Source organism: Mustela lutreola, chromosome 2 (assembly GCF_030435805.1).
Source record: "Mustela lutreola isolate mMusLut2 chromosome 2, mMusLut2.pri, whole genome shotgun sequence".
Classification (NCBI taxonomy): Eukaryota; Metazoa; Chordata; class Mammalia; order Carnivora; family Mustelidae; genus Mustela; species Mustela lutreola.
In genome coordinates this window covers 78,905,410-78,933,302 of record NC_081291.1, presented here as the reverse complement: position 1 = coordinate 78,933,302, position 27,893 = coordinate 78,905,410, and the positions used below count along the sequence as shown (strand labels likewise).

The window sequence follows — 27,893 nt, the reverse complement described above, 5'->3', positions numbered from 1 at the left end:
TATATAAGTAATTGGTTTAAAAAGTTTAAAGAAATCTAATGATGTCATTTTCCTACTTAAGTTTCTCTGGTTCTCCATCCTGTAATTGATCATGAATTGCATGCAATTCTATGCAATGTATATATGCATATACACACATTCATCTTGTGCCAGTTTGCAGCTGATTCCCTGCCCCCCACCCTCCCTGCAAGTCTGTGAACACAACATGCTTTCTCAAACCTCAGTAGACCCTAATTCAGCCTCCCCTGCTTTGGCTACCAGCGCAGATCCCAGTCACTTTCATGTCTTCCTGACTGAACCCAAATCTCACACTCTCAGTATAGCTTTCAGTGAAGTCCCAGGCAACATTATTCACTCTTTCTTCTGCATTTCTATAGCACCTTTCACATATGTCCATTTTACTAATTTGTGATTGTTTATTTCCATATCTGTTTCCCCTCTGAGACCCTGAGGGCAGACGTGTAAATCCCTACGTATTCCCCCAGGTTCAACTGGTTGTTTTCACATGACGATGCTGGCCCAGTGCCCTGTAAAAACCGGTAGAAATACCACACCCAGCCGAAACCCAAGGAAACCTACTCTCAGGTAGGGTTGTCTACAAGAAGAACTTGTGATTCTTGTGTAAGTGGTTTTTTGAAGGAGTGCTCTCATGAAGAAACTTTTGAGTCAGGGAAGCTGAGCAGGGCAAGGGATGAGTTAGGCAAAGGCGTGGTTTCTAAAGTCCCAGTTTGCTTTATCCCAGAGGAAGCTCTGGAGCAGGAGCATTGCCTGCCTTTACGCAAAAGGTGCTGGGCTTTTTTACCTCTGGTGGTAAGCCACCACCTCCCTCCCCGGGAGGCAGATATTTGTAACCTCACAGGCCACTCTGAGTAGAGTGGGTCTAAAGGCATGCCTCCAAAAAAGAGAAGGGCATGGGAACAGAAGCTCAGTAAAGGATATCAGCAGGGCAGGTTCTGCATCTGCTGCACATCCATATTCCATATCAAAGAAGGCAGTCAGTCTTGTTTGTTGAGAGCTTGCTTTTTGCCAAGCCAAGTGCTAAGTACCTCCTGTGTGTGAGCATGGGCCCTTCGGTGGTCTGTCTTGAAGTATATGTAACCGACTTTCAGCCAGGTATAATATCACAACAAATCTAGTTAGTGAGCCAGGGAAACTATGTCTATTCCTATATTTCGCTGACTTCAAGAAGCAGTGATTACAAGACACATCATCATTTTATGTTCTATCGCTCTAACTAGGAAGGAGAACAAAATGCTTCCTATTAAACTAGAATGAATGAATTTTCATATTATCCATTATACAGTACAACCTGCTCTCAGAGATGTGGAAATGAAAATTTAAAAAAAAGTGTGCATGAAATTTGGAAATTTATGAATACTGATGGCCAAATGACAAGCAGGAAGAAGTTTATACTTAGAATTTCACAATATTAGATTATTAATAAGTTGAATCTCTCAGAAATTAATTCTATGATGGGTTATTTAAAATGGTTATTACTAACTTTAAAATAATATAGTACATACCAATGTTTGTAAGAATTGTATGTACTTATAAGTTGATCATAGCGATGGCCTTTAGTCAGAATCTACATATACATTTTGAAACTTACATCTATCTAATCAAGGACAATCTATGATGTTCTCATACATAATCATTATGTGTCCTAAGAAACTATTAATTACATTTATCAATAGTTATTCAGAGACTACTATGATTTGCCAGGATGGTATATGTGATATTGGAAATAGCGTTATCCTCTGCGTATTTTAAAAATCTGCATAAAGCATAAAACTAGCGAGACTACTGAAAATATCAAAAGATTTTTAAATAAATGGGGACACTCATGTATACTTTTGTATGACACACCATCTTTCATCCCTGTCCATTGATTCCCTGGCACGTACTACATTTCTAAAGCCAAGGACAACACCATTAATTCAATAAAAACAAGATTTTTGGTGGGTGTAATGGTCATTCTATCACAGATTGGTGTTTTTCTAATTTTCTTATATTAGTATGAACATTATAATATTACTTATAGTATTAGTGTGAACATTATAAATATTAACAAACATTTTTTTTTAAGTGATCATTCTCTGGGCAACAGCCAAATGAAATGAAACAGTCATACTCATTATGATTTGGTTCAGTTAGTTAATTGAAATATGAGAGATTTCTTTATTTAGTCTGTGTTAAAAAAGGGCTTATTGCCTTTGTCAGCTAGTTGTTATTACCAAAATTAAAAACTATATAAATTATATAAAGCGATCCACAGAGGCTAGGGTAAAAATGACTATCCCTGCTGAGGACAGAATGATGTCTTTGGTTGAATTGCCAGATACAAAATAATAGCAAGAGATAAATTATTTTCTGGACCATTATTAAAGGATTAAAGGTAGGTCCCAAATCTCTGCTGACCAGACTCATTTTCTCCTCTATGGCTGGAATGTCTTTGCTCGTTTTTGAATTGTTTATTCCAGAGGAAATTGCTGCAATGTTAAATAAAGTGAAGAGTGGCAAGGATGAATCTCATTTATGGTTTTTGTTTGTGGGCCTGGTTTTATCTACCACCGTCAGAGAGTCATCTCTGAGATATTTTACAAACTATCAAAATTTTCAATTGGTTCATACTTTATTTTAAAAATACCGAAAAGAAGATTTAAGGATAAATTTAAGTTCTCTTAGAGTTATTAAGATTTTTAGAGCTGAAAGTCTGAGTCCTCAGAACGGTTTCTTCCATGTGAGAGGACAGGAGGACTGGTAGCAGAGAAAAAGTTTCATCATATAGTTTGTCCTTAGATATAAGCTTCAATTTTTCTCCTAAGAAACAATATCTTTAAAGAAAGCCCAAAGGATAACCTTTTAAGAGAATGTAAGAGCATCTCTCTGCTGGACCATTCGACTTGGCCCATGATGGAATCGTATCATAGAAAAACGGAATAGCTTCAGATGTTATGAAATTGGGTCATCTGCTACCATCGTGACTGATCAGAAACCACACCAAAATCAGAGGGAGTGGGGGAAACCCATGGAAATAACTGCAGAGCTCAGAGATGCTTTGCTGGGTGTTTGATTCACAATAGTTTAAACAGATCTCCTTCTTTAGTTGTTCTTTGGTTCGAGTCCAGAAGAAATGTATTTTCCAGGTGAAGAACAAGAGAGATGAAATGAGCAGTGGGACACATTTTTCTTTTTAGTGACTTCTTTTTCTGGTTGTAGAAATAATAGGGAAAATAGAGATCATTTACAGAAGAAAATGAAGATCGCTCCTGTTCCGACTACCCTATGATTCATTCTCGCAGTGGCCAGCGTTGTTCTTGGAATGGAGGTGAGAGCCGTAATGGCCAGATGTTTCTACCCTCATGCAGCTCATGAGGTCTTCACATTGCACAAGTGTCAGCGGGCATGACGGACATTCTATTTTATGAGAGTCTTGGTCCCCCAACTGTGCCATGTGGCCCCAGGAAGGGAATCTTGGTGGCCGCAGAGGGAGAAATGGGGTGTTTAGGGCAATGGCTGGACTGCTTTGGATGGAGGCATTAAAGACTTGAAGGTGGTGCCATTGAAAAGAGGACTGTTCTAGGCAGCAGGAACAGCCTGTGCAAAGAGAAGAGAAAGTTTAGCAAGTCTGAGGACTGGAAAGAAAGCCAGCCTCATCTACCTGGAGTCCGTACAAGCACAATAGTAGGAGAAATCTGTCAAGTAATGGAGAAGCTTATGAAAGGAGCATGCTTTGTAGCCGCCAGAGAGCTTTGAGCAGAACTCTGACTCACTTTTTTTTTTAAATTAAGATTTTATTTATTTATTTGTCAGAGAGAGAGAAAGAGCAGTAGGCTCAGTGGGCAGACTCCCTGCTGAGCAGGGAGCCCAATGTGGGACTTGATTGGAGGACTCCGGGATCATGACCTGAGCTGAAAGCAGATGCTTAACTGACTGAGCCACCCAGGCATCCCTGACTCACATTTTTAAAAGCTTACTCTAGCTGCTATGTAGAGAATATACCATGAGAATGGAGGCCAGGAGGCCTATTAGGAGGCTAAGGCATTAATCCAGGTGTAGAATGGTGGTGCATCTGACCAGGGCGTTAGCATGATGGACACTGTTTAGGTTCTGGATATATTTGGAATGAAGGGCCAATTAAATTTCTTTCCCCATAACATGTAAAATAGAAAGAAGAATAAAAATAACTTCAGGTTTCTGTTGTTGTTGTTGTGACCATAATGGAACCTATCTTTCTAGTACTTTTGTATGGATTTATGTGTGTGCTATCTGTATGAAATATTTTGAAGTTGTAATCCAATACCACTGACTAGTGAGTACATTTTTTTCACTTAGTACATATATCATGACATAAGGATATTCCACATCCTTAAATTTTTGTTGAGAATATGATATTTAGAGCAAAAGTTATGTAGCATTCCACAAATAGAATATACAACCCAATACCCAGAATTGAGAATTGAGTTGGGTGCTGACAGGGTGTGGTGGCAGGGGGAGGCCTGCAGAAGTCTGTCCGGGAAGGGACCTCCTTGCATTTGCTCTGCTTTCATCTTCACTACAGAGCCCCTTCTCCTAGGAGATTTGCTGAAGAGTTTATCCCCCCCAACTCTGGTGAGAAGCCAAGAGTTAGCTGGGGGCTCTGTTCCTTTTCAGGCAAGGGTACCCTTGTTCTGAGGTCAAATCCTGAGGCCAAAGTATCCTGATCCCTCTCTTACCCTGACTAGGCTATGCTCATGTAACACAGGACTAGCCAGGCTGCTCATGAAGGTGTCTGCCATCTCAGTCTTCCTGGAGATGCTTGCCAGGTTCAGACACGCGCTACTACCGCTGTCTCCACACAGACAGTGAGTGTTAGCTAGGTTCTGCTGGAATCTCTTTCATACTTATCTCAGATGGTCTGTTGTCTCACTTCCCTGTGACTGTGGTATGGTTGCCTTCCTTTCCATCTGGCATATTTGTATCACAACAACCAGAAATCATGCATGCTCTCTAGTACAAATGTATGGTTCCTAGTGTGTCCTCTTCTGAGCTCAGTATAGATGTTTTCATAGTTTCATGTGAGTGATTATGTCCACGTATTCATGTCACCATTTTTCCTGGAAGTCTCTGAAACAGTGTGTGTGTGTGTGTGTCTGTCTGTCTGTCTCAACTACAGCTTCAGAAAGAAGCTCCAAGTCATATGGTAATTTACTTCTTAAGTTACTGTTGAATAATTATATTACCTTATTTCCTTGTGGCTTCGAGATATGTTTTTATGACTGTTTCTGGCATGCAAAATAAATTTTAATCAGAATTGAAACACATTTTATTAATTAGATAGTATTGCAAGTTATATGGTGTGTCTTAAGTTGGGACTTACTTCTTATTTCATATTAGAAAAATAGATACTGTTTAGATTTCAAGATATACACAGCTCATCCTGGAAAATGAAGGCCTTCTCTAGAGGAAAGTAAGTGAAAGAAGGAAAATATGACCTTCTTAGACTTACTGTGGGCATCAAGGGTTATGACAGAGAAAGATGCCTGCACAGCATAAGGTCCCACTTGACTTAAGCTCTGATCCAGATTAATCAATTTTTAGCAGTGGAATGCATATGTTTTTAAGGCACTGTTCTAGGCTCAGAGGAACCAACAGTGAATAAAACATAAATTCTAGTCTTGTGGAATTGACTATCTACTTAGGGGAAAGACAGTAAATATATGTATACCATGTCAGGTGTCTTGTGAGTACCAAATACGCAGAAAGTAGGATGATAGGATAAAGAATGAAGTGAAGGTACTATGTTATATCAGAGGATCAAGAAAAACCTTTTCAATAAGGTGGGATAGGTGCAAGAGAGCTATAGGAAGCAAGGAATTAAGTCCTATGGCTATCTAGAGCTTGTTTCAGGCAGAGGGAAGTCTAGTGCAAAGTCTCCCACGTGTGAGGATGCTGGTCTCTTGGAGGGACAGCAGGGAAGCCAGTGTGGGTGTAGCAGTGAGCAGTGGAGCATGGTGGAATGAGCAAGGTGGTGGGAGGATCACACTGGGTCCTGACCCCTTTCTTGCCTGACTTCCCACCATTATTATTATTTTCTTCTTATAGATTTTGAAGATGTTTGTATCTTCAGGAACTCCCTTTTAGAACAGAAATGCCCCCAAGGGGAGCAAGACCTTAAGCTCATTATCATTGTGATGTTAATTTTTTTCAGTTAACTTTTGGAGATTCATGGATAACCAGCAAAAATGTGATTAAAAAGGAGTGCCTAGGTGGTGAATTAAGGAAGGACAATGATTGTCAGAGAAAACAGTGATCTTGTAGGTGAGAAGATAACAAAACAAGTTTAATTTATGTTGAAGACAATTGCATCTTGCTTTCCTGAATTTGATTCCCTTTAAATCCCCTTTTCTTTTCTGGAGGACTCCGGGTCTGGTCTACACTCCTTTCTCCAGCCATTCTCACACTCACTTCTCTAGCCTTATACCACCATTGGCTTGGAGCAAATGACCTTTCCCCTAAACTCAGAGGGAGGTGAGCCAATCATTACAGTTCCATCTCCCTCATCAGTGAACGTGTTAGGAAATTGCATGTGATCCATTTTGTCCAATGAAACATGAGGAGCAGACTGTTGGGGGCTGGGGCTTCTAATAAGGTTTCTTACATTTTTAAAAGACAACAGAGGAAAAAGAGGATCTACACCTCAGACACTACCCATTGATGATCTACACTAAACAAGGATGGCAGAGATGGGCGCTGCTGGAGATATGTTTTTTTCTAAGGGCCAACACAGCATAAGACTTAAGCATGCAAATGGCATTGCCAAGATTGCTGCATAGTACAAATTAGAATTCAAGTCAGCTTGAGTCATACAGAGGCTTGGGGCCTCTAAGCTAATTTATGGTGACCTGCAGAGGCTAAAATGAGGCAGAATCTGGACTGTCCTACTGATTATGAGACTCTGGGAATGACTCCTGAGTCATTGGTAAGGTAAGGTATTTAAAGCTGAAATGTTTCATATGTTAGAATACATATCAAGGCACAATCTTAGTTCTCCCCCATTTTTCTGCCATAAACATACCATATAATCCATCAGCCTATGTAATTGGGGTGGGCTTGGTGGGTGTATTGCTTATCTGTCTTGTGTTAGGGAAAGAATATGAAGGGTGGGGGGTAGGTACTCTATATGTTCTTATGTGGATGTTCTGCTGGTGTGATTGTCAGTGTCGTGGTGATGATGTCCTAAGTCATTAGAGTCTGGGTTCCCCCAAATTCAGAGCCTGAGGCAAGGGGGCAGTGAGTCCATTTGAGACTTGATTCCCTGAGGCAGGAGTGAGGGAGTTGGGAGAGGGGAAGGAGAAAAGTCCAATATAAGGGTATGTTATCAAGGTCACTGCCAAACAGATTTCAGAAAAAGAAAAAAAGCTAAAGTTGGTCAGTGGGGTTCAGTTTTACGGAGAAATCCTGAGAAGATATTGGAAGGACTTCTAGAATTGGCTGCCTGAAGGCTGGGAGGCAGGAGTATTTCTCTACTAGCTCCTGTTCTCCGCTGGTCTGGTATTGGCTTGGTGCCCTCACCTGACCCTGCAGGCTGTGACTGCCCAGCGCCCATCACCACTGGCAGCCACCTCTGAGAGATGGTACTGGGCATTCGCAAGGTGAGCCTGTGCTCGCACGAAACTCTTCCCTAGAGCTCAGGTGGTCAAAGGGATGTAACTTCGGGCCACTAGTTCCTGGGGTTTTGTCCTGGTAGATCTTAACAAAATACACCTTCACTTGCAATCCTTACATAGCATTTGGGGGCTTAGAGCTTAAGACTCATTAGGTTTGCCCTATGTAGTCTATATTTTAATTCCTTTATTAAGTACCTATTAGTTCTAGATGCTAGGGAAAGAGAATGGATAGGATACCTTTAAAGATTCCAGTTTGTTACAGGAGATAAGCTCATTACAATGAAATGCCTTACCTACTCAAATGAGATAAGCATAGAATGTCTAATGTGGTGATTTTTTTGTGAGGAAAGCTGTTTTTATTCCCAACTAAAATGAACTCTTCAGGGGGAGGTAAAAGTTGGGAGGTGCACACACGCACACACCCCCCACACACACTACATTAACGGATGTGTGCACATATCCATGTGCCCCAGTGTGTGCGTGTATGTGTATATAAAATTCTTTCTTTCAGAAGAGGCATGGTTGTCTGCTTTATGTGAATTATTTATTCTCATTGTCAACATTCAAATCTAGAAGCATTATAAGATTCATGGAGTGCAAAATGATCACACAATAGGCTGGTTTTAGTGAAAGTGTATTTTCTTTTCCATTCATATTTATGCTTTGGTTGCTCTTATACTTTTTGTTTCGTGGAAGCTATGTTTATTGAAAAAAATTTAAAAAAGCAACCATGAGTCTTATTCCCAGTCTTATTTCATCGGCATTCGGCCGATGAAAACCTTTGCACCTGCCATGAAAAGGCATCCACTTTTGGGGTAGAAGGCACCAGCTGTTCCCCAGCCTCCAACGGCATGCCAGGCAGTTCAGGACCGAGAATGAAGCATCATATCCCAGGCAGATTAAACTGGTGGGGAAATTTCAAGTCGACAGAATGCAATTACCCAAATTGAAATGAGGCCAGGGGCATATCAGGAGGCCCTTCCCATCTGTTGGGGAAAAGGATCACCAGATATTTAACAAGGGCAAGCGGTCAGGATCTTAGTTCTAGGAGTCATTTAAAAGGCAGGCACTTAAAAAATGTTATGGGAAAACTGGACCCGGTATAAAAATCATATCCCTTCACTGGAAAATAAATAACATTAGGCCTTGAAAGGATCAGCCTTTCTCTTCTCTGGGAGGAAAGAAATGTTTATGGATGGGGTGGTTAAGTATTTCCACATCAGCTTCTCTTAGCAAGGACATGGTATAATGGACAATTGGTTATCCTGGATTTGACAAAAAGAGATTTCCCAAACTAAACATATTGAATCTAATACATTTATCCCTGGTCAGAATGGATAGATCCTCCCATTAAGACCTTATGGAATAACACTGTATGATTTTTCTAGGGACCTTGACACAACAGTGTTTCTTTACCAAGAAACTCATATTTGAAGTTTTCAGCAAAAATAAATAAGCTGGACCTGGACAGCAGCCTTTACCACTGTCTGCACCACGGGGTCCACAGGTCCGTGTTACTGCAGTGGTCCCTGCCCATTTCCCTCTCCCTGGTAACATGTGTGCCTTTCTCCCAAGAAGGAAGAGAAGACACTGTCCTAATCTTCAAACCAGTGTGACCCCAAGTATTGACACAAGCTCCCCACCCGCTTGTCAGAGAGAGGGGAAGATGGGCATCAGAGCCCAGATCGTGGCTGGATGGGAGTCTATGCAAGGGACTGTTTGATTCCATGCAGCCAATCCGGACAAGCTCTTAATTCTCCTTCCCACTGGATGTGGAGAGGAAGGAAAAGAGATGATCTGGTAAGGGATCTTATTCAGCATTATTATCATTATCATTGTGTTTTCCTTTGTGGGAGTGGTTCACTTTTACCTCTGTTTGCTTACCAAGAGACGACATGTTGGGGAACCTGACAGTATGGCCCCTGGTGGACGGGGGGAAACGCAAGGTTAACTGACAAACTGAGCGCAGCAGTTCATTGTTGGGGGAGGGAGGAAGCTACAGGCAGGCCACGTACACCCTGAGTTACTTGCAGCATCTCTGCCCCTCCCCACCGCGCGCACACACATGCACCTGCCATCGCGGCAGTCAAGGTAGATCTGGAGTCAAAAATTTCCAGGGACTTTACGCCGGTGTCATCTGCCCTGTAATGCCAGATCCTTCTGGAAGGTCTCCTAAGATGATTGTCGTAAGTGACCGTTATTCTTAACTCTGAACAGGTATAAGCATTTGCTTGTACTTGTTAAATTCTGACCTGAGCTGTACCTTTCTTTTTTTTAAACTAATTGGCCAGAACCGATTTCTTTACTTTGTTTTTGTTTTTTCTTTCTTTTTTGGTAATTTGTGAGTAACAAAGTTTATCTCTCACAGAGAAGAACAGAGCTCAGCAAATGTTAAAACTTGACATTATTATTTAGAGGGTTAGCTTGTACTAATTACCTCTTAGTTTTACTAGCCCTATATAACAAGCTACCTTCTCTGCACATTTTATGTGAAAGACAGTTTTCTGAGAGGATGAAAGTTGTTGGAGGAGGGAGTGAAATAGGTGCTAAGTTTTATTTCCCACTAAATAATTCTCCTCAAGGTGGGTAAACTTTCAGTAGTTAAATTGCGAAGAATGAAGATTCTACACTACAAGAACAAATCTCCAAGAGACAATTATTTGTCTGTGTTCTTAGCATTTATGAGTCTCAATAAACAGTCAGTACATTTATGTTCCCCCCATTACCTTCAGTCATAAACTTCCTTAAAGAAAAACGAATCATTATGTTTCCTGACTGCATAATGAGCCTAAACATTCAGAATGCTGAAAGCCCCTTGGTGGGATGGGTGGTTCTTCCAGACTTCCAGGGATGGAGCTGTTTTCGAGGCACTGGCAACAACGTCAAGCTAAGTGTCTGGCCGTGATTTAGTACCGTTCACAGAGATGTCATCTCTAGAAGGCAGATCATAATTTGTGGGGCTATTTTTGGAGTCGGGGCCTCCCAGCCTGCAGCTGCTGGGAATGGCTGGGAGTCACACAAAGCCCCTGTGCTCTTGGCCTGAGCCTTGCCGTCCACCCCCAGGGGCCAGCCCGTGTATCCCTGTGGCTAAAAAGACATGGTCTCATCTTAGTTCGACAAGTGCTTCCTGGCATCATGGAATATCGGAGTCAGCAAGGGACCTTAGATGACCTCATTACAACCTGCATGTTACATGTGAGGCTCTGGCTGGGGAATCTGGCCAGCGTCAGTCTCCAACCCAGTCTCACGTCTCCCAGCTTTGGGTTTGGCATCCTTCAATGCTGTCCTTTGGGTCAGGAAGGTGACATAGGTTAGAGGGTAAGGAATAGACAAAGAAAAGAGAATGAGTTAGGAAGACAAGGAAAGTAAATTTGAGGGAATTAAATTTCTCCTTTGTAGTTCATGTGAGTTTCATTATTCCTTGTATTGCAATCAGAAAACACATCAATGCAACGTTTCCACCACCAGAAATGTGCAAATGGAAATGAAAGGAAATAAGACAATTGTGTATTTTCTAGATCAGCACTTTTCAAACTATCTGTCATGAAAGACAGGTTTTTGTTTATTTTTAATTGACCTTAGCTGATATTTCTGTAATGTATAATAGAAACTACTGGAAAGATGAAGCACAGACTTTCAAAGATACAAGTCCAAACTTTTATTTCTTGGAGACAAGAGACATAAAATTCTTCTGATAAATTACTATGAAGTTGTTAGACACTTATTCTCCATCACTGTACACACTGGTCACGGACACAGGAGGCCTGCCTTGGTCTCCTTTTCTCTTGTATTTGGTGCATTTGTCTGGTTCTCTTCAGTTGGAGCTTTCTTTTCTTTTTAAGATTTTATTTATTTATTTGACAGAGAGAGAGAGATCACAAGTAGGCAGAGAGACAGGCAGAGACGGGGTCAGGGTTGGGGGGGGAGCAGGCTTCCCACTGAGCAGAGAGCCCAATGCAGGGCTCTATCCCAGGACCCTGAGACCATGACCTGAGCCGAACGAAGGCAGTGGCTTAACCCACTGAGCCACCCAGGCCCCCCAGTTGGAGCTTTCTGATATCAGGTATGGATCTGGGCATCTGTCATTCTTGACAGGAACTTTATTGTGTTGAATAACAATTTAAGAAAAAAATTAAAACATTCCCGCATGTAAAAAGAAAAAAGTTTATAATTATAACAAAACAAGAGATTCTGGATCAGGGATACACTGTGGTAAAACTCTCTTCAGAAGAAACTTAATATGGAGACACTTTGGCTTACCTGTTTTGAGTGTAATGAGGATTGGAAATATTAAGCATTGCTAATTGTCATTAAATTTGAACTTTCTACCAATTCTTGTATCCTCTGAAAGGCTTCTAAACCTTCCTAGTGCATCAATGAGGATTAAGTTTGCTAGCTTTAAGAAAGAAAAAAATACATAACACTCAGGTAAATTTAAATCTCAGACAAGCATCGAGTACTTTTTATAAGTATGGCCCAAATATTTCATGGGATATGCCATGTGCAATATTTGGGACATAACTTGTATTAAAAATGTATTCATCATTTGTCTGAAATTCAAGTTTAACTAGGTATCTTGTATATTATGCAGTGATTCTTCTTTTTTAATTTATTTTTTAAAATTTTTAATTGAAGTGTAGTTGATGTACAATATTATATTAGTTCAGGTGTATAGCATAGTGATTCTAATTAGTAGTAACCTTTTGGCCTGGGCTTCTGCAGATGTTTTTAGAGAGAAGAATCAACACAGCCAATCAAATCTGGCCATATTGACCCAACTTGCATAGCTATTGGCAGCTGGAAGCTGAATGGTCGATACAAAGTAATGATATTCCTTTTAGAAAAATGTGTTTCTCATGTGACAAAGCAGCTACTCCTCTCTCCCTACTTTGAGGCTTTTGGTGTTTTCCAAAGCTCTGGTTCACTGTTGGCACAAGTCATGGTAGAAGGTATGCTTGTAAAAAGGCCACAGGAGTCTGCCAACTGCATCAGAACAATGTTGGCTCAATGGGCTTCAAACAGTGGAATTCTTTGCATGGAAATAAATACACAGGGAGGATTTATGATATACCCCCCCCCCCCAAATTGCCTGTTCCTACAGTATATTATAAGCAAACTGATGTTTACAAATAAACTTATGAGGAACTTAGATAGCCAAAGCAGAATTAGTGGATGTTAAAAAAAAAAAAAAGTTTTGGATACTCATGTAGGTTTACTGTAATGCTTGTGAAGATATGTCCTTTGCCATTGGTAGCTTCTTTTCTTTCACTAAGTGAGGATATTTGTTTTTAGGCTTTAAATCAGATTTTTGACATTTTTTGGATATAGAATTTATGCTTCTAGACTTTATTTATTTATTTTTTAAGATTTTATTTATTTATTTGAGAGAGAGAGAGCACAGTTAGGGTGGGGGTCAGAGGGAGAAGCAGACTCCCCACCAAGCAGGGAGCCCGTTTTGGGATTGGATCCTGGGACTCTGGGATCATGACCTGAGCTGAGGGCAGATGTTTAGTGACTGAGCCACCCAGGTACCCCATGCTCCTAGACTTTAAAGAAAGGTGTACTTTTCTTAAAATGATGTCTGATTCAGATAGGAAGGCAATGGCTATCTAAAATGCAAACATAATTTATTTTGGTGTTGTCATATCAGGGTATTTAAAAATGTCCTGTGAGTATTATGAATATTATGGAGGGCACGTATTGCATGGAGCACTTGGTGTGGTGCATAAACAATGAATTTTGAAACACTGAAAAGAAATAAAATAAAATAAAATGGGGAAAAAAATGTCCTGTGAGCTAAAAAACAAAACAAAACAACAAAAAAAACCATTTAAGAATCTACTTATTTACAAATTGTTTATAAAAAATAATGTTTATTTCAAATAATGAGATATATACTCATTTTAAAACAATTAGAAAAATGCCAAAATTTGGGGGGGAGATAGAAGAATGTAAAATCCTCAATAATACTACCATAGGGGAAACATACCCACTGTTGTTACTGTGATGTAGTTCTTCTATTCTCTTGTCTGTGTGTTTTTATTTCATAGTTGAAAACCTATTGTGTATACAAGGTTGTATTCTGATTTTTCCATTAGCTACTCGACTTGAGCATTTCTCATATGCTAAAATGTTTCCCAAGTATCATTTTTATATTGAATCATATTCTACCCTGTGATTTATTTAACCAAACTGCAGTTGGACACTCAGGGTTCTCCAGTCACTTATTCCTAAGTATCTAGGAATAAGATTTAGATTCCTGTTTTAGATTCCTAGAGCTGAAATTACTGGGTGACAAAGATGAAGATTTTTAAGGCTATCCATTTTGTTAAGCTCTATTAAAAAGCATTATAGACACTTATTAGGAATGTATATGAGTGCCCATATCACTGAACTTCATTGTTGCCATTCCTTTCATTTTATTAACTTATTGTTTTTTCCAGGGTTTTCCAGAGAAACATAATGTGTAAGATGTGTTTATATGCAGAGAGAGTTTTAAGGAGTTGGCTCATGTGACTGGTGGCTGGCGGATCCCAAAACTTCAGGTCAGGTTGTCAAGGCTGGAGACCCAGGAAGAGTTGATGTTGAGTCTAGAATCCTTAGGCAGTCTAGAGACAGAATTTCTTCTTTCTTAAAGGATCTCAGTCTTCATTCTTAAAGCCTTTACTTTTTTGGATGAGGTTCACCCCCATTATGGGAATAGTATGCTTTACTCGTAGTCTACTGATTTAAGTATTAACCACATTGAAAAATACCTCATAGCAACATCTAGGGTGTTTGACCAAACAACTGGGCACTATAGCCTAGCCAAGTTGACAAATACAATTAACCATCACATCTGTGGTCCAAATAGAGTTTATGCTATTTGATAGAAGGCCATGTTCTTTCTTTCCAGTTTTCTCTCTGTTCCGTACCATCTGTTTCTATGAAAACACACTGACTTATTTAGGACTTTAATGTATACTATGAGTTTTCTGTTGTAAACACAAAGATTACCTTAACCCAGTTTTGGAATAAAACATTTAAGATCTCCATCAAATGATGCTAAAAAAAAAATCTGGGGTTGGGCTTTATGCAGACATGAGTTAGGAATATTCCTCTACCATGTTATGGATGAACTTGGATAAGATAGCTAAACCCTTTCCTTCTTAATTTGCTCAACTGTAAAGTGTGGAGAATCAACCCACTTTCTAGGAACTTGCAAGTTTTAACTGAGGAAACATTTATGAACTTCTAGTCTAGTGTCTAATATATAGCAGGCCATCTGTATTTTATTTTCTCCTTGAGCTTCTTTATCTCTTAAGTATCTTTCTTAACCTAGTACCACTCCTTATAGTCAGTAAAGAAAAACCTAAAACCTTCTCCTCCTCTAAACATTTAGTAGTGTATAACTACACTCTCCTCCCAGAATAATCTACATTTTGAGTACATGCCTCATTTCCCTCTACTTCATGAAGTATTGCATTTTAACCAGTGATAGATAAATGAGATGACTTTAGATGAACATTTTACTCATTTATCCAACAAACATTTATTAAATGTATATTAAATCTCACCCAGTTCTGGGTGCTGGGGATATAACAGTGAAAACGACAGATAAATTCCTTGTCCTTCTGAGTTTAGACATTTGTGGGGGAGATACTCAAAGAAGGAAATCAACAAGTATAAAAGCAAACTATGAGTAATGTCTTATTAGTCAGGGCAGTCTAGGTGATGCTGTGGTAAGTCACTAAATCTCATTAGCATAATTACAACAAAGGTTTATTTCTTGCTCATGACAAGTCAATGGCTGGTCCAGGTGACTATTCAAGGTAGCTGTTCCAAGCCTTTCAAGATGCCTCCTCTGTATAAGCACATGCTTCTATCAGGGAAGAGTGGGCTGGTAAATCAAAGTGCAACAGTTAAAAGGTTGTACACGTGTCACTTCTGCTTCAAATTTTATTGGCCATAGCAAGTCACATGGTCATGCCTAATTTCAATGTCTTGGTAATCCTAGTGGTATGTGACTATCACAGTATTAAGCACTATGAATAATATGTGATAAAGAGCAAGAGGATAGTTAAGTTATTTTTGAAAAGATAATAAAAGCAAAATAAGCATGGATTTTTATGTATATCATTGCTTAGATTTATAATAAAGTATGTGTTTCAAAAAATTAGGTCAGCCTAAAATTATTTAATATCTATTATTAAAATTTGGTATTCAGATAAGAGGAAAGGCATTTAGGTCATTTATGAATGACTGATGTTTGATAGATAATGAGATGCTAAGTCTAATTGAGGACAAAAGTGATAATTTTTATATTGATATTCTTGGTTATTTAGGCACATAGTAAATGCTCAGTAAAACTTTGTTGAAGTTAAAAATGTTCATTGTTTTAAATTATTCTTGCTCCTCTACTTGATTGACTTTCATGAGATACAGCCCATTTTAATTTTGCTCTGAAGCTTGAAATTTTCTTCTAAGGCCAATTCTACTGTTTTTATCTACATTAAAATTTACATTTAATTATAGTTCAAATTTGGACCATCACTAGTGGTCTCTTTCTCCTAGTTTATCTCAGATATGTTCCTAAACCATGGATGAGTATCCAGTAGAAGGTAAGACATTTGTAACAGTACTTTACTGTCAGAGTTTGTGATCTACCATCTTGTCTTTTTTTAAAACCTTTTATCTTTAATACCCCTTTGGCAACTGCTGTATTGGAAGAGGATTTAACAAACTTGAATGAAGAGGTAACAAATATCAAATTGTGGTTTCACTTGTTTGTTTTAATTTATTCAAGGTCATGAATGTCTTGAAGATAAAATAGTATATTTGTTTTTAAAGATAACACAATTCTTCTTATTATTATTATTTTGCTTCTCTCTCTCCTGTTCTTTTCTTTTGCTATTGACTACATCTTTGTCATTTAAAAGATGAATCATCCAGAGAGAGGACCCAGTTATTCTTTGAGTGGATAGGTCTAGAGCAAACCAGAAGAGACTCTCCGTCTTTATGCAATTGACCCTCACTTCAGCACTATCTCTTCTCTATCTCTGGATGGTATGTCTGAAACATTGTTTCTACCCTGGTAACCAAGGACTTGTCTTAAATGAGTGCCTCTCCCGTCCCTGCTGCGAATCACGTGAATCTGTAAAAGTCCATGCTCTTTGATGCAGTTTCTGCTCTTGGATTTGTACAAAATTTGTTTGTTAGTTGGCAAATGGGACACAGCTGGCTTCTGATTTAGAGAGTGCCTTAAATTAGTTACCTCCTACCTTAACTTGATCATTTAAATGGAAAGCGCTACTGTTCCAACAGAGCAGACATGATATAAAAACCATTTCTGACAAGAGTATCTTGCCTCCCCAATTGTGATGGCTACTGGTATCTCTGAAGGAAAAAAAGTAAAAAAATAAATAAAACACAGATTTTACAATTCTCACATGTGGTAAACTGTCTTTGCATTATTTAAGAAAAGCTTTAAATGTTCAATGAATGTGCTTAAGCTAATGACACTTGATGCCAAGAAGACAGCAATAATCCAATGAAATAGAATAGCATTTTGGAAAGTGGCAATTTGTGTAGAAATTGCAGAAAGCATCAACACATGCTGGGACTTTACGTATAAGTGAGCTATAGCTTGGGTTGGGGAGTTATTTATTTGGCCTTTCATTTGTAAATAAGACACTGCTCCTTTCCTTCCAAGGAGTAGCTAGGCCAGTTGTTAATGAAAGAATACTGGTATCCTTTGTTCATAGTGGCAAAATTGGCAGAAGCATCCAAGGATCCCAATCTTGTAAGTCTTAGTATTACAAGGAACCTCAAAAAGTCATTTTGCAGGACAGCATTCTGTAGTTGAAGATGACTAGATCTACAATCAAACTATTTGGATAGAGTCTTGGCTGTACTATTCACTGTCATTAATTTAGTTTTCCTCACCAAGTTCCCACTAAGGCTTATGTGATCTGGCCCAGAGTACTTCTCCAGTCTTGTTTGATGGTCTTTGCTCCTCTTTGCTCCATTTCAGCCCCTGTGCCATTTCTTGTACATTTCAAAGACATGTTCTTGCTGCCAGGCCTTCTTTACTTACTGTTCTCTCTATCTGAGATGACTTTACCCCCCTAGATACATGCTGACATTTATTGAGCAGATCTTGTATGTTCCAAGGCATTATAAATGCTTTGCCTGTTAGTCTTGGTGAATTTTCATGGTGACTGTATGTAGTGTGTAGTGACATTGGATGGATGAGAAAAATAGGCAGAGCAGTCTGGCAGAGACAGAACTGGAACAAAGGCAGCTTGGGTGGGAGCCAAGTCTCTCACAAGAAGTGCTCTCATAGTACACAACACCCAGGGTGTGGTTCCCACCCTTCCTTTAACCTCAGAGCTCTTTCTCAGTGAGCATTTCCTGACTATCCTATTTAAAGTGGAATCCCTGTGACTCTGTTTCTCTTTACTTAGCTTTATATTTCTGAACAGTACTATGTAATACCTGATTTATATTGCCTATTTACTTGTTTATTTCTCTGTTTATCTCCCTCACGAGAATACATATTCTTTTTTTTTTTTTTTTTTTAAGATTTTACTTATTTATATGACAGAGAGAGACACAGCAAGAGAGGGAACACAAGCAGGGGGAGTGGAAGAGGGAGAGGCTTCCCGCTGAGCCCAATGTGGGGCTCGATCCCAGAACCCTGAGATCACGACCTGAGCTGAAGGCAGGCGCTTAACAACTGAGTTACCCAGGCACTTGTAGAATATATATTCTATGAGCGATGGACATTATTCTGATCTGTTATCTCTCTAGCCCTTGCATCCGGAAATATACTGAGATGTAGTGAGAGAAGGATATAAGTTGGGTTAGAATTCTTATGGTATGTAAGATATCTTATTCTTCAGACATTTGCAGAGTACCCATTTTGTGCCCAATTCTATGACCATTTTCGGAAATATGAAGGTGAATGAGAATGATGGGACCTCCTACTTTCCTGTTTTTCCTGATGCTTTTAGGGCATCAGAGAAGAAACAAACATGCAATTAAGAGTCAGTTGCCCAGCTATAGGGTATTTACCCCAAAGATAATGTAATCATCCACAGGGGCAGGTGCACCACCATGTTTATAACAACAATATAGTCCACAATATAGTCCACAATAGCCAAACTGTGGAAAGAGCTTAAATATCCATCAACAGATGAATAGATAAAGAAGATATGATACACAAACACACACATAGGAATATTATGCAGCCATCAAAAATGAAATCTTGCCATTTGCAACAACATGAATGGAGCTAGAGGGTACTATGCTAAGCAAAACAAGTTAATGAGAGAACGACTAGTATCATAAGATCTCACTGATATGAGGAATTTGAGAAATAAGACAGAGGATCATAAGGGAAGGGAGGGGAAAATGAAACAAGATGAAACCAGAGAGGGAGACAAACCATAAGGAACTCTTAATCTCAGGAAACAAACTGAGGGTTGCTGGAGGGGAGGGGGGTGAGAGGGATGGGGTAACTGGGGGATGGGCACTGGAGAGGGTATGTGCCATGGTGAGTGCTATAAACTGTATAAGACTGAAGAATCACAGACCTGCACCCCTGAAACAAACAATACATTATATGTTAAAAAAAAAAGAAGAAGAAAAAAAAAGAGGCAGTTGCCCAGGATAAGCAAGCTATTAGGGCAAATATAAGATGCAGCAGAGAAGCAAGGGTTCAGGGAAAGCTACTCTGAGAGAGGGGTGAGACCCATACTGAGAGCTGGATGGCAGGCTGAATGGGGATGCAGGACGACTCTGGGGCGGAGCCCGTGACAGTCCTGAGAGCGCACATTCCACTTCAAAAGCCATTCACAGTGACTCAGGTATAGATCGTGAGGGGCAGAGTTGTCTGTCCGAGTCTGGAAGATGAAGTGGGGTTTTCCGGTGTCCTAAAAACGGTTCCAAGGAGTCAGGACTTAATTGTCTGAGCAATGAGATGTCACTGAAGGATTTTTTTTTTTTTTTTTTTTTTTTTACAGATTTTATTTATTTTATTTGACAGAGATTACAAGTAGGCAGAGAGAGAGAGAGGAGGAAGCAGGCTCCCTGCTGAGCAGAGAGCCCAGTTCGGGGCTCAATCCCAGGACCCTGGGATCATGACCTGAGCCGAAGGCAGAGGCTTTAACCCACTGAGCCACCCAGGCACCCCTCACTGAAGGATTTTTTTAAATCAAAGTAGTTTTGACTTCGTATCTGATACAGTTTACTGCCTTCAGCCAGCTAAGTTGGCAATACTTCTACTTTCTGGATCAGATAAGTGAGACCCAGAAGAACACATTTCAATGCCGGTGGTGTTGATTTAATTCTCTTAATGACAGGAGTATCAGGGCTCCAAACTCATACCTTCCCATCATCTCTCCCTCCTTCTTTCTGGTGGTTGTTCTTGTGAAAAGTCAAACATAAAACTATTTACCCACCATCCTTCTCTTTCTCCAAGGAACGGCCATGCACAGACACAGCCTCCAATAACCAGACCCCTGAGGGCAAGCCCAGTGCCTTCCGGGGTAGCAGGGCTGGAATGTGGATGGACACCATATTGTGCACTGGGCTGGAATTCTTTGTTCTTCTTCACTAGGAAGCTGGATTTGTACCAGGAACCTCTTATCTGAAAAGGCAACTCTGGGCTGGGGAGAACAGAGCTGGTTTGACAAAGTGGAGAGGCGCTCAATATTGGTCTGCCCACGCTTTGGGCATGCGTGAGCACTCACAGCAAAACACAGCTGGCATGTCTAATTTTAGCCTTGACTGCCTTGAAAAGGACCCTTAAAGGAAATATATTTTCTCTGAAACAATTTGTATTATAATGTAATAGCTGAGAGACATGTCAGAATATCACTTATTATTGGTAGGGAAAAACTCTGCCAAGTAATTATGATTTTTTTGTGTGTGTGACGGTATCAGTAAAGTGATTAAAGCATCCATGAACCAAAATAACCATAAAGAGATAGGCAGTGAGAGAACCCGTGATCTTATTTATAAAGATGCCCGTAAAACTAATGGGATTCCTCCTTTGATGCTCACAAAATGAATGTAAGGATGAGATTGATCACTTCTGCTATGGTAAGTTGGACATTGTGATTTGATGGCGCATGGCTCGCTGATTGTAGTCCTGGAGTAGACTCTCCAATTTCTTCAATACTTAGCATCCTCCATGTCTTCGAGAAGTATAAGGTTAGTTTCTGAACCAGGTCTTGGATTCATCTGGCTTTCGTATGTTAACAGGTTTTGAGAGCATCCGGGACACACTTTTTTCCATTTTACCCGGCAAGGGTTGTCCCTCTGCTTTTACTTTTGTCTCTCTTCCTTCCTCCCTTCGTCCTCTCTCCCCTCCCGTAGTCTTCTGTGTTTTGTTTAGCAGTGTGGCTTACCTTGCAACTTGGCAAGAAAAAAACAAAAAGCAAAGGAAAAAAGAAGGCAGCTCTTGTGGTTGGGTAGATGGAGGGAAGGATAAGAAATAATCCACTGCCCGCATTTGGGTTCCCTGGGTTCAGTTCCAGCGGCGGCAGCTTTGCTGCAAAAATTGCTTTGCTATTCGAGATAGCCAGCAGAGGGAATCGGAACTTTGCTTGCAGCAGGGGTTGAAGCAGGCTTTTTTTTTTTTTTCTTGGAGGAAATACTGCAGCCTTCTGGACTGCGTACGCTGCTCCCTGGAGAGGCTCTCTCGGTTCCACCCACCGGCTGGAAGGAGGGGAAGTGAATGAAAGGACAGGACAAGCCCCGAACACCATGTCACTCTGGGAGGGAGACAGCAGCAACTAAGCTGTGCAAGGTTTTTTTTTTTCTTTTTTTTTTTTTTTCTTTTTCTTTCCCCCTTTCTTTTTCTTTCTTTCTTTTTTCCCCCCCTTTATTTCCTGTTTCTTCTTCCTTTCTCTTTCTTTCTTTCTTTCTCCCCCCTCCCCCACCTTTTTTTTTTTTTTCTCTTTAAGGTGGGGAAAGAGACAAACAGGAGACAGGAAGCTGATCTGCAAGGATTCGGAGTTGTGCTAAAAGGACTTTGATTTTTTTTTTTTTCCCTCTCTCTCTCTCTTTACAAACGCTGGCAATTGACATCACTACAGACAGCCTGATAGAGAACAAACTGCCTCATCCCAAGTGGACCCTAGCAGCTCGGGGAAGGAAAGCACGATCTGGGAGGTTGTGTGTGGGGGGGTATTTTTTTTTCCCCTACCGATACCCCTCCTTTTTCTTTTTTTCTTTTTTCCCTTTTTTTTTTTTTTTTTTTTTTTTTTTTTTTTTTAGTGTGTTTCTTTTTTAAATTCTTGCCGTGTTGGAACTAGCGAGTGGTGGAAGACGAGGGATCTCTGAAGCCTCATCAGTCATCGGGACTGTCAGGAATAGTGGTTTAAGAGGAAGCTCGGCCTGGGGCACTATACCCTGTCATCCAGTTCCCTGCTTCGGAGATAAAGATTCCAGCTACATGGGCAAACGCCTGGATCAGCCACAAATGTACCCCCAGTACACTTACTACTATCCTCACTATCTCCAAACCAAGGTATGGCTCGACCCACAGTCTGGCAAGCAGTGCGGTATCCTTCTGCACTCGGGATGGGAGACAGACAGGCGTGTAGATTATTATTTACCTCCCCTTCCCCATCAGCTCATCCCGGTTCTTTGAAATGAGTAACATACCAATGGAGTTAATGAGGCAGAGGAGACTCTAAGAAGAAAGCAAGCCGTGGGATTGTGGTTTTCTCTTTTGGGAGAGATAATAGTTGTGCTCGTGTTCCTTTGTTGTTATTTGGCAACGTGAAAATGCTCCTGATACCTGTAGTAAAGTGCTGTGCAGATGGACAGGGTTGTTAGAAAGGAGATCGTAACAGTGATTATCAGGCACAAGAATACAATTTCAGGGGCTTTTCTGGTGAGCTGTTCTTTGTTTGTGGCTCTAAAAGGGTTTTTCCCACTGGATAGGACTCGCCAGGGTGGGGATAACTCAAACTTTTAATCGTGGAGTATAGAGGGAAAGAAGGGTGTGGGAAGGTTAAATACAGCTAACTCAAGTGCCTTAGAGTTTGTTTGGGTGTGTTTTTGTTTTGGGTGGTGTTTGTATGTGTCTTACACATATCGAGGATGATCGAGACACTAGAGACTGAATTTTAGAGCTTTCCTGTCGATGTTCTTTACTTTCAGAAGCACTGTTTTTCTGTGCTGGCTGCCTTCGGGAGGCCCGGTCTTGAAACAGGATGAAATGTAACTGATGATAATTGGATGTGAACTGGTTAAATACTTGAGTCTTTCTGTGTGTGCTCAAATGATCATTACGGGGCCAGTGGCAAGCCCACGTAACTAAGCAGTGGGCAGTGCCAGCCATGAACTTTATCCTGCAGTTCAGACATGAAACACTCTCAGGTGTGAAATCAATGCTCCAATTTGTCCATTAAATTGGACTTGATTGGGGGGGATGTTGGTAGAGTTACCACTTTGAATGCATGGATTGTATTTCTTTGCCGATGATATTATTTTATATCCCATTAGCCAGACTCCACTGTCTTCTTAATAAATACGCCGAGAGTGAACAAGGCGTGCCTGAGTGATCTGTGCTGTCACCGGACTCGTTGATGTGATTAGTGTTTGGTAATTCATGCTGTAGTTAGCTTTTATTTATTCTGTCTCATCAAACAATGCCTATTTGTAAACCAGACCAGGTAACAGACTTTCAGAATTATATTAAAAATTGTTGCTTTTTTTCCTTTCTTTTTCAATCGCTCTATGACTCGCCCTGCCCCTCCAAGGTCGACTCACATTGCTTTTTGCCTTTGTGAGCATTTAGTTTGTGTGGCTGCTGCTTAAGTAGACCAGCCCCTCCTGCTCCAGTGCCTTGAGTTTTAACTCTTTGGGGGATTGGGTGGAGAATGCTGCCTGCCTTCCTCAAGGAAATGGCATAGCAAGGGCAAGTTAAAAAGAGGAAATTTATAGTCATTTCTCATCCCCCAAAGAAACAAAAACAACAAACCCCAGGGTTCCATGAAAAATATAGGACATTCCATCCCTTTTACTCATTTGGCTAAATTTTTCCAAATGTTTCAAAATTCACGCTTTTTTTTCGGTTCTTGTTTTTTACTATGAAGTATATTCAGAGAGGAAACTTTAGCTAAAAATGAATGGAGTAATGAAATAATTGCTTTCCTGCTTGAGATTTCTTTTAACTTATTACTAGCAGGAAATCATGTCGTGCACATTATATTAATGACAGGATGCTGGATGAGCTACACTGATGGGAAGTGTGTGTGTGTGTGTGTGTGTGAGAGAGAGAGAGAGAGATTGGGGCAAAGAGAGAAAGTGGAGTGACGAGAGAAAAGATAAGAGCCTGAAAAATATAAAGGGAATTTTAAAAAAAAAATCTGTTTGGGGGTCCTGTGTAGTTTAGTGTTGTATAGACAGGCGGCATCTGGATCTTGTTACTTTTAAGCTAGTCAAAGTCATCAACTTCTGGAACATTTTTAAAGAAGCTAGATCCATTAGGTGACCTAAGCTGATATTTGGATAATCAGATCAGGGTGGTGGGGAATATAAGATTAGCTACTTTGGCTATTGTGGTAGTTCGTATTGATTATTATGTTGTAAAATTTTGACAGTGCTGTGAGATTGTCGAATACTGTTATGGGGACTGTGAAATGACAGACACTAATAACATTCCTGGAAGCTGAAGATGTGAAAACGTGCCCTGGTTTGAAAGCTGGGCACACAGGGAATGGGAAGAAGAAGGGTCAATCATACTTTAAAATGTGGGGTCTTGCTGACAGCATGAATACTATGTAAGAAAGTACTATCATGACCCAGCGTAGCATGCAAACAACTAGGTTATTTCAGTATCATTGCTTTGCTCCTTTTATACTTACATCTTAAAATATAATCTCCACTAATTTTGAAGGAAATACATGCTGCCTATGTTGATTTGGTAAGCCTCGGTGGAATTCACAAAATCTACGGTCCTTTCAGCCTTGGTTTTAGTTATGGTCCATTTTTAAACTTATAACTATTTAAAATGATGCTGATATATAAAGAATACTTATAGTTGATTAAAAACAGAGATCTGTATTTGACAATAAAAGTCATGTTCTGGGAACATCATAACTTAAGCTGTCTTGCAAATTCAGGTGTTTTTTAATAATCAACAAAAGCCATTTACTCACATTTATTTTGGGGTAAAAAATCTTTATGGGGTTTTTTAAGAACTGAAAAGTTTGTTGTTGTATTCATTCAGAAAGTACAAAATACCAAACCTTCTCTTTCTATGTAAATATATGTGTTAGATACAGCTGCTATTTTCTTATAATAAAATGAAATGAAAGTAGGATTTCTAAGTAAATGGAAATGTTTCCATTTCCTCAAATGCAATTAAAGTTTCAGAAAAACTTGGGACACTTCCCTGCCTTCTCTGCTCCTCTTATTTCCCATTACATGAGAACTAATCCATTAATTTTGTTGGGTTAAAAGAAAAAATGAGTTTGAAATAAGTTATTTATACTTTTCTCCCTCTGAACCATTTTCCACATGCTTAAAATAGTATATTAGACAAATGCGCATGTAAGTATAATGAAAAACTCAGTGGCTGACTGGTAGCTCTATTGTAACAGGGTTGTTGGTATGTTCATTCTCCGAGACCCTGCATTAAAAGTTACATTTGTCGATTTTCTTTTGGCCATACCTCCCCCCCCCCCCCATTAAAAGAAGCACTTTCAAAAAGCAACGTTTGTGATTAGGCAGAAAAGAAGAAATCTTGGTGACATGTTATAGTATTTACGCTAGAGACAGAGCTGGATTAAAAAAAAAAAAAACCTTTCCATCAAAACGAATTGGCTATTTGAAGGCCACCCAGAATAATCAGCAAATTTGAGAGAATGGAGACCAAAAAAACAGTTCATTAGCTTAATGATAATATCCATAATCATGTTTGATTGAGTTGTAACCTAATATTTTCAGTAATTTTGTGATAGCCCATTCAAAGCAGCCAACCTGTTGGAATTGCACTGAGAGACCCAGGGTGGATTCCAATCTGAGTTTGAGGTTACTTTGTGTAGGGGAGGTTCTTAGAAAAGCAACTTAATCAAACTAGGAAAGCTAGAAAGAGTAAAACCTGGTCACAGCCTAGTGAATTGACATTTTGGTGCTGAGAAATAGATATTTCCCTCTTACGTGATAGTTGGAAAACTTTTGTCATCTTCCCCAAAGTTTAAAGTTCATCCAGGCACACACAGCAAGCTAGTCCTTCCCTCCGTTTCCTCACCCTGACCAGGTCATGATGTTTCTACCACCCCCGGGCACGGCTTCTACTCAGGCTGTTTTCCCATCAGCCTCCTGCTTTCCCTTCTTGGGCCATCCGCTTCCCCTGAAGATCTTGCAGAAAGGGGTGCGGCCTGTGGGACCCAATGGGGTTTTTCTGGCTGGTGGGACTCGGATTGTATTCAGAGCCTGCTGTGAAGGTGGGGTCAGGTGTGGGGAGTAATTCATCAGCCGCACACTGATTTCAGGCTGAGTTTCCAACCATCTGCAGCCTGGACAGCCGCCCATCTCTCAAAGTCTAGCTAGAGCCCAACTGACTGTGCCACAGAAAGAGCAAACACTTGAAACACAAAGGACTAAGGAGTAGGCAGAGGAAGAGAGAGGCTCCTCTGGGGCAAAGGATATTCTCAAAGATGTGAAAGTACAGATCCTTCAAAAGCAAAACAGAACAACCCCTTAACATACTTCTTGCACATGAAAATGTAGAAAATCTTGCAGAGGGAGGGAATGAGTTTAGAATTTCCTTAGTACTTCCTGCCTCAGATTTGCATTGATAGCCGGAGTTGGTAACTTGCCAGTTTTAAAACAGCCTTGAAAACTCCCAAGTTCTGTTTTCCTTTGAAAGACTGAAACATACAAAACTGGTTTTCTAAAAATCTTCCAGCAACAGAACTTTTAGGTACAACCCCAACTAGTTCTTTCGCTTCCGGGGGCGGGGGGGTGTCATATGATAGCATGAAACCATGATAAATCTTGTTTGTCTCATTTTAGAATGTACACAATTTTAACTGGTTTTAAATAAGAGAAATATCGTAACAAGGGGCCACTCTCCCTTTCTAGTTCTCCTGTTTGCTTTCCTCTCCCCACTCTTTATTATCATTGGGATTGTCTTTTCCATAATGCAGTCATTGTTTTCACAGCACTAAGTTTAGTGCCTACTTAAAAAGAAGAGATATGTAAAAAGTTCCTGGTCGTTTTTTTTTTTTTTTTTTCCCTCTCTCCAGAATCATTCCAAAGTCAAAGGAAACCTCATGTAAATTTGTTCTAACAGTATCTTTCTAATGCAGTTTCCTTTCGCTTTCTCTCAATTTGGGAAAAGAACAATAGAATTAAAACTCAAAATTATTTCTATGAAGTCATTAAATCTATTAGAGGGTTAGAGGGAGGGGTGATTTGCAAGGGAGGGAGGCAAAAGACAAGAAGGAAGCTGTAAGTTCGTCTCAGGTCTTTCTGGCTCCAGGAATTCTGAAAAGCTTCATTTTTGCACTAATGTGATTTTACACAATCCTTTTCGACATTATCAGTCTTTTTGGCAGAGGCAGGGCTCAGTCACAATTATGCCCAGGCCAAATTCTAAGAAAACCAGTCTTTTCCTTTAAAAGAAAATCTTTTTAGTGTCGGACTTCTTATTCAGAGTAAATGGTTGATGTTTATCCAAAATTGGCTTCGAGTACTACATTAAAATTGTGTTTTGTAACAGTCTCATAAGCCACAGCTGTATGTGATTAAACAATGTAATATCAAAAGCATGTGAGAATAGACTTTTTCATAGTATAGCTGTTGCACAGCAAGAGAGCAGATGGAACTGGAGGGAGAGCAAGGGCAGCAGGGTAGTGATGTGTTGTGAGACCTGGGCTGAGGATTCGCCTTGCTATTTTTTTGCAGTAGTGGGAAAAATGCCGAACTCTCTTGAAGGTGATTGGAAAATACGCTTTCTGAACATGGAGATGGATATATAAGACCAATTTTTGTTTTAAACACGGAGTGCCATTTAATCAGAAAACACACATTTACGAAAGTGTCCAAAATCAACGTCAATGGAAGGATCATCATGACTCCCACGCAACACACATTCACATAACAATAGTGAATTTCTCATTTCCGCTTTGAAATCAAAACTTTTCTCTCTCTTTTCTTTCTTTCTTTCTTTCTTTCTTTCTTTCTTTCTTTCTTTCTTTCTTTCGCTACTTTGATCTGTGCAACTTTTATAAGAAA

The 27,893-nt window shown here is 39.9% G+C and overlaps 2 protein-coding genes across 13 annotated transcripts in view; both read left to right on the top strand.

Moving 5' to 3' along the window:
* LOC131825553 (serine/arginine repetitive matrix protein 1-like) overlaps positions 1–20,442 on the top strand; it is a 618,386-nt gene extending 597,944 nt beyond the window's left edge. The window contains exon 6 of the mRNA XM_059165033.1: positions 20,251–20,442. Within this exon, the coding sequence (XP_059021016.1) occupies positions 20,251–20,442 (192 nt within the window). The remainder of the gene's footprint in view (positions 1–20,250) is intronic.
* Positions 20,443–21,297: 855 nt separating this feature from the next.
* RBMS3 (RNA binding motif single stranded interacting protein 3) overlaps positions 21,298–27,893 on the top strand; it is a 717,162-nt gene continuing 710,566 nt past the window's right edge. For 11 of the 12 annotated variants that reach the window (XM_059162402.1, XM_059162403.1, XM_059162413.1 and 8 more), the window contains exon 1: positions 21,454–22,167. In XM_059162402.1, the coding sequence (XP_059018385.1) occupies positions 22,093–22,167 (75 nt within the window). In that variant the 5' untranslated portion in view covers positions 21,454–22,092. The other variant, XM_059162401.1, reaches the window with a different exon arrangement.